Below are 12,249 nucleotides of genomic sequence, written 5' to 3'. Positions count from 1 at the left end.
AATCCATTGAGCTAGTTATCTTACTCAATGATCTCTTCCAAATTTTTCAAGCTACTTTTCAGTGTCTGCATGCTAATAAAATTTCTGATTTTTTTCCTGAAGTTTAATAATAATGCTATGCAGCTTGCATTTCCATTCTGGACCAGTTCCCTTCTCCCTCTCCTTCTCCCATCCAAACTCCTGAATGCACCAACCTACTGAAATGTATTCCTGACAATAATAGATGCACTTTAAGACTTGTATACATAATAATTGAAGCATTATGAATGTAAGTGGCTTATTGTAAAGTTCTATCCTTTAGTATAAGATAAGCACATGAAAGAATTCATTACATTTTTTAATTTTCCTATTTGATAGATTTTCCTTATATGTATTATAAACCTCCAGAGAAAAAGGAACATAAGTAAATTTACAATAAGAACACCAAAGTTTTATTTCTAGGTTCTCTTATCAACTTTTAAGATTTATTTGAGACAGTATGATCAATGACTTCATTTTGTTCTGCTTATTATTGTAGGAGTAGTTACTATAATTTGGAAGTAATGTATTTTTTAATTTCTTGCTTAATTGAAGAATATCCAATAGATTGTGATAATGAATACAGCATTTATAGAAAGCAACACATATTAACTTACTCAATATGACACTAGTTCAATGAGAAAAGAAGGTAACATAATTGAAGACAAGAAACTCTTAAGAAAACTGAGGACAAAAAGGCTTCTTACCAGGACACCAGATACATTTAATCTTTTGAAGCTCTGTACTTTAGGAAAAGTCTGATATTTGGCAAATTTTGATAAACATGGATGACTGTGGAATCTTACAGTATCTGAAGTGTTTTTCATAAGGGTCATTGTGAAGTTTTAGGAGACACCTGCCTGTGGCAGATGGGGCAATGATGGCAGTCACTAGGGATATTAACAACAGTCAGCTGTCAGGGCATGTCATCCAGACCATCAACAGCTGGTGGAGTACAGCTTTCTCAATTGCTTTCCATGTTTTGGATACTCATATACCCATTAGTAACAGGTAAAATAGCCAGTATATGTCCACATTTACCCATTGAATGTTACATGTATTCTTCCTTTCTCGTATTATTTCATACAGTCCAGATTTTTTTAGACTCATGACAGCATATTGGCTTTTCTTCCCTTTCAGTTTCATGATTCTTAACCCCAAAGTGCTTTTGCTATGGGAACAGAAGGATAAAGTTGGGTTGAAGCCATTCTCTAAAACCACCAGCAGCTCCAGTCCAGATTATGAATACTACCATAGCAATCCTAAGGGGCCCTTTATTGGCCCAGACTGGAGCCAAATTGTAGAAGAGCTGCCCCAACTGGGCTTCAGGTTTAGTTCACCGACATAGTGTCTGAAGAAATTTCCATCAGCGTAAATATTCCTTGTTTATGAGCTGCCTAGAACTGTAAACACCTAATCCATTCCCATCAGGAACTCACAACAGTTTCTGTCATGCTCTGAAAATAAACATAGGGATTCTTAACTGACACATAAACAAAAATCCATCAATATCCTTTTCTTGAGATATAGGTTTTGATTTTACTGTGTTATTTTGTGGTTTTGTTCTATTTTTGTTTAGTGCAGAAAAAATATTTGAAACACAAAGCCTTTCTCTAATGCCATATTTGGTTTTTAATGCTATTTACTATAACATCAAAAAGATTTATCAAAGACAGGTGTGACTCTGCAGGAACATATTAGGAATAGTCATTAATTCCTCTTAAAAGATGAGAAAAGGTTCCCTCTCATTTTTAGTAAATACTGAAATATAAAGTAAAAGAATATGGGAAGGGTAGAAAATTTCTTTCTCAGTCATTCTTCCTTGATTCTTGCTTCAATTAGCAGAGGGAGAAAACATTTTTGATACTGTAATCTGCATGGCACTTTCTATGAGGAAATTTTTTTTGAAATATTTTAGAATGTGATTTTGTTTTAAAAACCCTTAACTAGTCAAGAGATAATAAAGTAGAAATTTGAAGAAAGCATAGGAGATGACAGAAGTTTTTGGTTTATTTAACCTTTCCAGGATTTGCCCAGCTGGGGGTCTGCTTACAGTTGCATTCAGGGCAGAAAAAAGACCTACTTGGAAAATCAGTAAGATATGAACATTTTTTTAGATGTGATAATTATTTGATGGTTTTAAAACATAATGGAACTTGGTGATTTAGTTAAGTGAAATATACAGATTTCAAATAAATGAGCAGATCAGATTGAAATAGATTAGATTTGAAAACAATTTTGGAACTAGACAAATTATATTTCTTATTCAATGACATGGGTTAATAGATGATTAAATTATGCTAATTGGGTACTTACGCTGGTGGTTCCAGACAAACATGTGGTCACATTTCTTTTTAATGAAGCATATATTTTAGGCATTACTATTTCAATGTTTATTTGTCATTATGAGTTTTATGTTCACTTGAGGCAGTGTTTAATTTAGGTTAAAACCTTTTTATAATGTGAAGTTTATTAATTCATTTCATATTGATACTTAAACCAATAAACCTAAAATACACGATAGTCTATTACATTTTGTCCATTAGTATTTCCATATGCCTTTCTTAACTGTGGAATACATGAAAATATGCTGGTGGGTGTTTTAAAGTTCATTTTGTGACTTGAATGCATTACTAAAGCAGGAAACTGAAGTTTCTTCTTCAATCTTAAATCATATAAAATCTACCAGATTGAACAAAAAAAACTACAATAATGATCACTCTTAATTTATTTCTTTCTTATCCTCTGAAAATATAGCCTATGTAGCCTTCCCTTGGGAAGGTCAAAGCAGTCAAATGTTTTAAAATCTGTATACTTCCTGTAAAGTAAAATATTCTCATGTAATATGTTCTTTAAACAGAGAAAGGAAGACATTGAACGAATAGGGTTACATTGTCAGGATTAAATCTAGCAATAGAACCCAGATATTGTAAGAATGTTGGCAAACATGGTAGCTGATAGAGCACCTCTGCCCATGAGGAGGTTAGTATGCTGCTGTTTCTAGGGATGATAAGGTAGGCACCTGTTGTTGAGAATTTTCCTAACTGGCCTTTATAAACAGAAATCCATAAAGGTCATGGCGACTCCTGGTTGCCCCTAGTGTAACCAACCTTCAAATTAATATTGCATGAACATTCTCTATCTCTTATGTAAATGATAAGTTACTGTAGCTTGACCTATTTTTCTCTTTCATTTTTTAATATAGAAAAGAATTTTAAATGGTTTACATTAGTGCTGAGGTTTTGTAATTTTTCTGCTTTGACCCACATTGTTTTCAGATCTAAATGAGTGTGGCCTGAAGCCTCGGCCCTGTAAGCACAGGTGCATGAACACTTATGGCAGCTACAAGTGCTACTGTCTCAACGGATATATGCTCATGCCGGATGGTTCCTGCTCAAGTATGTCAAGAATCTTAACTCTTTTAAAAGTGCTTTGGGCTTGTTTCTGTTGTGCTCTGGGAGCTTGCTTTTGTGAAAGTGGCCTCCCGGGTTCTGCTAAACAAGATATGTGCATGTGTTTATATATGTGCCTGAGGAACTGAAAATCAAAATTAGTGGCACCATTTTTGATGTATAATATTCTTCTATCATGGGTGCCAATATTAAATTGATTAGGAAATGGTATTTAGATCAAGAATTACAAAACTAAGTATGTTTTCTAATTTTTTTTTTAAACATGTTTACCCCTGTCTTCTATCTGGGCATAGAAGAATGATTCCAGGTTAAAAAAAGAAAAAGAAAAAAAAAAGAACACTACTGACTATTTAGGGACTGCCAGACAGAATCCATCAGGTCTGTTTTGTGATTTTAAATCATTCATGAATACTTTCTTACTTAATTTTTGTATTTCATTATAAAGGCCTTTACGCTTTTATAGAATTTTAGACTTTAATAATAGTCTAAGACTTCTAGAAAACAATTTCAAATAAAAAATAAATGAATATGATACCAGAAAAGTAGAATTCATGTATATCTTTATAAGGAAGAAATGTGTGTTTTCTACCATTTGGATGTATAAGATGGATACATTAGATTTGAAAACAATTTTGTAACTAGACATATTATTGTGTGGAACCACCAGCATAAGTACCCAATTAGCATAATTTAATTATCTATTAATCCATGTCATTGAATAAGAAATATACATAATATGTCTAATATGCTCTAAAATTCTATACAGGATGATCATTGAATTGAGGTATTCATATGATACCCAACAATTAATGACTTGATTTTTATTTTTACTGAATTATCATTTAACTGAGTTGCATAAAATAAAAATAGTTAGCTAATTTTATTTAACATTGCGTAAGTGTAGCATGAAACTTTTTGGAATGAGGTGAATACATGTTTAACATTGTGCAACTCAGTGGGAAATCTGCTGTTCCCCTAGAGAAATTTCATGGGCAGTTGAGACAGTTACTTGGATGTTTAGTTAAGAATAGCACTTAGCTTGAGTACTCTGGAGAAATACCTCAATTCTTCACTTTCCTTGGCCACTGGAAAAATTTCCAGATAATCTATGCACAATAGTTTTATATTTGTCTTTTAATGCTTTCTTTCCTTTCCTCCTTTACTTTCTTTAGATGTTTGATAGTTAGGGCCTCTTTGTCTTCCTTGTTGTTCAGTGTCACTGATTTCAGGACAAGTGAAAAAATACAGCTACTTCCTTTACAGATTTTGTTTTCTACCTGTGTGAGTCAGCCAGTCACTCTCTTTCCAGGTGCCCTGACCTGCTCCATGGCAAACTGTCAGTATGGCTGTGATGTTGTTAAAGGACAAATACGGTGCCAGTGCCCCTCCCCTGGCCTGCAGCTGGCTCCTGATGGGAGGACCTGTGTAGGTGAGTTGTAAAGTCAAGCATCTCTGTCAGCAGCCTCTATAGGATAAAGGGAGGAAGTGAAAGGTGATGGGAGTAGGGAAAAAAAGGCAATTACTTATGTCAGGTAATTAGCTATCTTTCAGAAGATGTCAGATGTCTCAGAAGAGGACATCTCTGTGAATGGATAATGGGAGCCTTATTGTTTTTAAAATGAGAAATAGGAGGAGGCCTCAGGCAGAAGGAACCCTATGTGCAAAGGCACTGCAGTTCAGAGAAGCACAATATTTAGGGAAACAGTATTCCTAGAATTTAAGCGGCAAGTGTGAGCAATGAGTGATGAAGCTGAACAGGTAGACAGGGCTAGATTGTATGTGTTGTACTTCTGGCCTCAGATTTTTTTCTGGTGAATTAGGAAGACAGTGTAGGATTGAGAGTCTGGACTCTTCCATATACTAGATATGTAACCTTAGGCAAGAGACTCTGTTTCTTTGAGCTTGGGTCTTCTTATCTTTAAAATGGAAATAACACCACATAGAACTGGTAGGAAGATTGAATGAGATCGTGGATGCAAAGAGTTTAGCACAATACCTAGCATGTAATAATCTTTGAATGAATGGAAGTGTTTGGTGATTAGAGATATTTACTGAGTACTTTCTATACTCCAGACACTGTGCTGAGTGCTAGGATGTGTAGCAGTGGACTAAACAGATAAGATTTTGATCCCCACAAAGCTGACATGCTAACAGGGGAGACAGAAGAGAAATAAATACCTCATAAAATTACAGACAATGCCAAGTGTTAACATGAGGTATTGAGAGAAAAACAGAACGTTTCTATTAGCCTTAAGGTAAGACCTGTATCATTAGCCATGTGAAGAAACAGCCAAGCAGCTGAAGAGATTGCAGGGCACTGCGGTGAGAGAGAGGTTGACCTATGTGAGGTTTTTCAAAGAAGAACGCCCATGTAGCTCAAGTACAGGGTGTGAATATGAGGAGTGGTGGCTCTAGATATAATGGGTGAAGTAGGTGAGGGTGATTTGTTGCAGGGCCTTCAAGGACATGGGGGAGGAATGTGGATTTAATTCAAAGTGCAAGTAGAAATAGTTAAAAGGTTTTGAGCATAGTAATGATCTGATTGTATGTTTTAATGGAATCATTTTGACAGTTGGGTTGGAAATGCTTTGGAGGGGTTAAGTAACAGCAAAAGAAGCAGTTTTGAGGCTTTTGTAACGGTCTAACCCAGGAGATGGTGGCCTCAAATAGGGTAGTGATGGTGGATTAAGAGAAAAGTAGACAGAATCAAATAATTTTTTTAGAGATAGAATTAACTGGACTTGATGATTTGGGAGTTAAAGGAAAGAGGGTTGTTTCTAGTTCAAGAATGACTCAAGTTTCTAGTTTAAGCAACTTGGTAGATATAGGTGCAGTATGTGCTAATATATAGGGTGCAAGAAAATAATAACTTGGCTTAGAAGGATGAGTTGAAATTTGGATATGTGGAATTTATGTTGCCTATAGGGGCAACCAGCTGGATACCATTTATGACGAGCTGCTAGATGCCAGGCAACCGTTTATAGTCAGTTATTTATTTTGAAACCCACTCTGTCTTAACATGCCCTTGCTCTTCCTAAAATGATATTGACTTATGTTTCTAGATGTTGATGAATGTGCTACAGGAAGAGCCTCCTGCCCTAGGTTTAGGCAATGTGTCAACACTTTTGGGAGCTACATCTGCAAGTGTCATAAAGGCTTCGATCTCATGTATATTGGAGGCAAATACCAATGTCATGGTAATGAAACCCAACCATTGTTTTGTGTTGTTTCTTCCTAGAGCACTGAAAGATCTTGTAATTGTGGTGATGGCTGGTATGTCAGGGGCAGGGGAGAGTACTGGCATTAAGTTGAACAAACCAACAGACATCCAATTCAACCACTGGTAGTTCCCAGTCTACATGTACTTTATTTCTTTTGTTTATCTGCCAATTTTATGTAGATCATCACATTGCCAAAAAAAATCATTTTTGAAACTGTATATATTTTTCATGTCATATTTATCTCCTAAATAAGCCTCTTCTTTTCCTACTTTCTGATGCAGACATAGATGAATGCTCACTTGGTCAGTATCAGTGCAGCAGCTTTGCTCGATGTTATAACATACATGGGTCCTACAAGTGCAAATGTAAAGAAGGATACCAGGGCGATGGACTGACTTGTGTGTGTGAGTAGCACTTGTCTCTCAGCTTTAAATTCTAGCAGGAAATACAGGATTACACAAAGGCCATTGCTAGGGAAGATAAGGAATAAGATTATCAAAGAAGTATAATTGCCATAATTGGTTATATTTGTCTTTGATTTCCACAAACAATAAAATCACTTGCTCAGGTACTTGTAAAAACTAAGGACTCAGTAATACACCATAATCTTAAGAGTATTTGAATCTCTTCACTGAAATCTCTCAATATTTTCTTTTTAGCTAAAAAGAAATTATAGAGTCCTCCCTGAGAATTTGCTTTTGTTAAAATCAGAAATACATGTTTGCCATTAGCATTAGATTTTGATGGTGAGATAATCTGAATATATTCTACATTTTTCCCTCTGTTGTATGCCTCCTAACTCTACTATTAAAAAAATCATTCTGGCCAGGCACAGTGGCTCCTGCCTGTAATTCTAGCACTTTTGGAGGCCATAGCGGCAGGATTGTTTGAGACTAGGAGTTCGAGACCAGCCTGGGCAACATAATGAGACCCGTCTCTACAAAAAAAAAAAAAAAAAATTAAAAATTAGCCAGGTGCAGTGCACATACCTGTAGTCCCAGCTACTCAGGAGGCTGAGGTAATAGGATCACTTGAGCCTGGGATCTTAAGACTGCCATGAGCCCAGTGAGCTGTGACCATGCCACTGCACTCTAGCTTGGGCAAGAGAGCGAGCGAGACCTTGTCACAAAAGAAAAAAAAAAAAAAAGTCATTCCCTTATTTATTTCCTCTACATTCAGAACTGTTTTGCTTTTAAATGTTTTAAAAGTTTTATTTGGAGTAGTGGTTATGTAGTAGATAAACATGAAAAAACCCAAAAGTCATAATTTAGCATACATTTCATGTGACAGAAGATAATTTTTTAAATTTCCTGAGTAAAATATTTACTGAAAACCATGGTGCATAAAATCTTGGGGATTAAAGGGTTTTTAAAGAGTCATCATTCCAGGAATCCTGGAATGAAGTATATCATTCCAGGCAGATTAAATATTGATTCTTTTTGGTGAAGATTATCAAGGAAAAAGATGCCACAGATGATCTTTGCAACCTCTGAAAATGTCTTTTTAAAAGCAGTTGTATCTATCAGTAAAGGGGAAGAAAAACCGACCATAAAACAATATGTAGAACATTTACTCAAACTGTATTTATGTGAATTGAATTTACATAAAGTGTGGATAAGAAAAGTATTTGTCTTTAGACAATTCTAAACACACTTTTATAATATACATGTAGCGTAGGGATACAGCATAGATTATAACTATGCATTTCTTATATTAAAAAAACTTAGAATGTCTCTGCATTTTAAAAATTCTCATTAGTTGTTGTCTGTTTCCACTGCACAAATATTTAAAACGTTTTTATGTTGCAAATAATACATATTCTTTATGGAAACACACCAATATATTTGTTACATACATGCAAAGGATGAATATATGTATATATATGAATACGTATGTATGTGTTTTATATACACACACACACATACACACACACATATATTTGTTATTTGGAAAATAGTATGACTTACAGTAGGTAATATTCTAAATTTGAAAAATGATACTAGTTGTCATGAGATGTTTTTATGTGTCTGTCAGTATAATGCTTCACTTTTTAGGGAGGAATGGTTACATACCAATTTAAGTCTTTGACTCTTTCAGATATCCCAAAAGTTATGATTGAACCTTCGAGTCCAATTCATGTACCAAAGGGAAATGGTACCATTTTAAAGGGTGACGGAGGACATAATAATAGGATTCCTGATGTTGGAAGTACTTGGTGGCCTCCGAAGACAGCATATATTCCTCCTATCATTACCGACAGGCCTACTTCTAAGCCGACAACAAGACCTACACCAAAGCCAACACCACTTCCTACACCACCACCACCCCTGCCAACAGAGCTCAGAACACCTCTACCAGCTACAACCCCAGAAAGGCCAACCACCAGACTGACAACTATAGCACCAGCTGCCAGTACACCTCCAGGAGGGATTACAGTTGACAACAGGGTACAGATAGATCCTCAGAAACCCAGAGGCGATGTGTTCAGTAAGTCTAATATGTTAGCACATTTTCGGTAGGCTCATTTATAATGACTTTTCAACCACAGGCCATGCCTTGAATAAGAATGAAACTTGTAAGAAGAACTAGCTATTTAAAATCATATGTCCCTATTGACAAATATTATAAAGAGCTGTATAAAGAGTCAGTCTAATTGGGCGAGTAAAAATGTATGTAGCAACGGAAAGAATATCACAAAGTCATATGGTAGATGACAGCTCTTAGCCAGTATGGGAATTCTGACATAGTTGGATTTACTTGAAAACTCTCAGAGGTGGGGAACTTAACTGTATTCCATGCTGTGTTACTTTTAATCTAACCCTTCATTCATTCAGTCAGTGAACATTTTTGAATGTCTTTAGAGTGTCAAGGAGGCCTTGTATTAGCCATTAGGTTTATGTGGGAAAGATGGTTACTCAGAAGATACCAGTGGTAGTATGTTAGTGAAAGAGATCTGTGTAGGACACTATGGGAGGAGAATGAAGGGATACCTCATCAGTCTTTGGGTAGGCAATATTCAGGGAGGCCTTCCCGAGTGAAATGGGGTGAAGTGGATGAGGAAAGGGAGATATTATACTTAACGGGGACAGCCCAACAAATGCAAAGAAGTAGAAAGCAATGTAACAGGCAGTAGACTGCCAGTAAATTGGAGGGTCATGTCAGGGACAGATGAGAGAAGCTGGACAGCTACCCCTTGGATTGCTGTAAACTGGTAGTTAGACCTACACTGGGGTTGGATTAGATCAAAGACTCCCAGATTCTTAGCAGGTGACTAGGTAAAGGGTAGCACCACCAATGGAAATAGAGGATTCAGGAAGAGAAGCAAGTTTTGAAGGAGAAAAAGGTTAATTTATTACCAGACCAAAATTTGCATTTTATAACTTTCATCTGTTCCTCATATTTATCTGTTTGTCCTGTGTCACTTCGCTTATTCTTAGTTACCTTTGCATTCACTCTACCTGTCTCCTCCTTTATACATTACCAGTTTATTTTGTTCCTTTTCTCATTCCTCCATGATGAAGCTAAAGTTTGTGCCTTTTATATTAATACCTTTATAACTTTTTATCAGGTGATAAAATATTGACATTTATTATTATTTAAAGGGAAAAATTAAGCTGGTGTGGCAGCTCACACCTATAATCCCAGCACTTTGGGAGACTGAGGTGGACTGATTGCTTAAGCCTGGGAGGTTGAGGCTGCAGTAAGCTGTGACTGTGCCACTGCACTGCAGCCTGGGTGACAGAGTGGGACACCGTCTCAAGAAAATGAATAAATAAATACTAAATAAAGGGGATATTAGAGCTGAATTTTGCTTGTATGTGACTCTCAATTAAATTTTCTCCTCTGGGTAATTGTCCATTTAAAGAAAGATCGAAATTCTCTAATTCTGATATAGTTGTGTCAGATGTATTTGGATAATCAATATAATTTTCAGGGGAATTAGATGGTAATTCCCAAAATATATGTAAAAATATATTACACATGCTAGACTTAATAAGACTAGACTTAAAAATTATATCAATATAATTTTTAGGGGAATTAGATGGTAGTTCCCACATTTTATATGTGCATAACTATTTTCTGAAATTTGTATTTTTGTAATTTTCTCCTCGCCCCCTCTCTGCATCTCAGATACTGTCTTTTTCTCCCTATTACTCTCCTTTTTAAATTCTCATCTCATTGTGATCATACAATGGGATTTTTATTTATGAGTGCTTAAGTAATTATGGTATTTATATTATTTTGCTGCCTTAGGGTAACAGGGAACTTTGGCTATTTAATGTAAGATGATTTGCTAAATATTTTTTTCATTATGATGAAAGAATACATCTTTCTGGGAATTTTAAAAAATGCTTTCTCTTTTTAAAATGTTTCTCTTTATTTCCAGTATTCCTCTCTATGCCAATACATAAAAATGACACTGAAGTTCACCAATAAAATTTAGTTCAATAAAATTGGGGAAATACAGAGTTCCAATGATGTTTGGGAGCATTCATTATAAGAGAGTGTGATCTTAAAGACATGCTCTGGGAAAGGATTGCCTTGATCAAATGCCAAGGCTGTTGCATGCCACAGATAGCATTGCTGCCTTTAGAAACTCCTGCCAAAAATTAAATTCCACTCTCATTTCATCTTCAGCAATAGCTGCTTATTAAGTCTAGCATGTGTGAGAATGCTTTAGATGCTTTTTGACTTGCTGTCTCATGGTTATAGCGTATATTCTAAAAAAGGCAAGGGCGCTAAGTTTTTAATTCAGGACAAATAACCAGTGTCTATTCACTGTGAAAACAGAAAGGAACCTTAGCACTATTGCAGTTCAACACCATTTCTTTACTGAACATTTTCTTCACTTCTGGCATAAATTCTTAAACCATCCTTATTCTCCACAGGTCTGGGAACAGAATTTAGCTCACCTCATCTCATAAATTTTTAGGTGATGTGAATTATGGCCACTATTTGACAATCTCCTTCAAATAGCCCTCTACTTTAATTGTGTTTTTCTTTACATTGAAAGATATTTTTAAATTCTAATTTTTAATTAACATAATAATATATTTATGGGGTATGAAAGATTTCTTTTAATGGAAGAGGTTGTGAAAGAGAGCTTTTCCTTATAATGTGTGTGCGTTGTCGCCCTGATAAAAGACGGTAAAGATATTCTAAAAGAAAATCAAGGAAGAAAAACATTACAACAAGAACACGTCTTCAGCCCAGACCTCTCCCCCAGACTCTAGACCTGTATATCAGCTGACCGCTTAACTTATCCAGTTGGATAAAAATAGACGTCTCAAACTCAACGTCTATTTTTATAGACGTTGTATATATATATGTAGAATTGTATAGAATTGTTCCTCTTCTTCCCTTAAACATGCTCTACTCTCAGCCTTTCTTATCCCAGGTAATGGGACCTCCATCACCTGTTGCTAAGGTCTGATAATGTGGATTCATCCTTAATTACTTTCTTCATACATACATCTAATATGTAAGGAAATCCTTTTAGCTTTACCTTCAAATTATATTTAAGTATGACCATTTCTCACCACCTCCAATGCTACTACCCTGGCCCAAGTCATCTCTCCCCTGGAGTACAGGTCCAA

At 35.6% G+C, this 12,249-nt stretch overlaps 1 protein-coding gene across 4 annotated transcripts in view; it reads left to right on the top strand.

The window, feature by feature from the left end:
* Positions 1–12,249, top strand: part of NPNT (nephronectin) — a 76,566-nt gene that overhangs the window by 39,231 nt on the left and 25,086 nt on the right. For all 4 annotated transcript variants that reach the window (XM_003899054.5, XM_003899056.5, XM_003899057.5 and 1 more), the window contains 5 exons: positions 3,297–3,416; positions 4,741–4,860; positions 6,494–6,628; positions 6,934–7,056; positions 8,750–9,139. In XM_003899054.5, coding sequence (XP_003899103.2) covers positions 3,297–3,416; positions 4,741–4,860; positions 6,494–6,628; positions 6,934–7,056; positions 8,750–9,139 — 888 coding nt within the window. The remainder of the gene's footprint in view (positions 1–3,296; positions 3,417–4,740; positions 4,861–6,493; positions 6,629–6,933; positions 7,057–8,749; positions 9,140–12,249) is intronic.

This window comes from Papio anubis, chromosome 3 (genome assembly GCF_008728515.1).
Source record: "Papio anubis isolate 15944 chromosome 3, Panubis1.0, whole genome shotgun sequence".
NCBI classification, from domain to species: Eukaryota; Metazoa; Chordata; class Mammalia; order Primates; family Cercopithecidae; genus Papio; species Papio anubis.
This window is presented reverse-complemented; position numbering and strand designations above follow the sequence as displayed.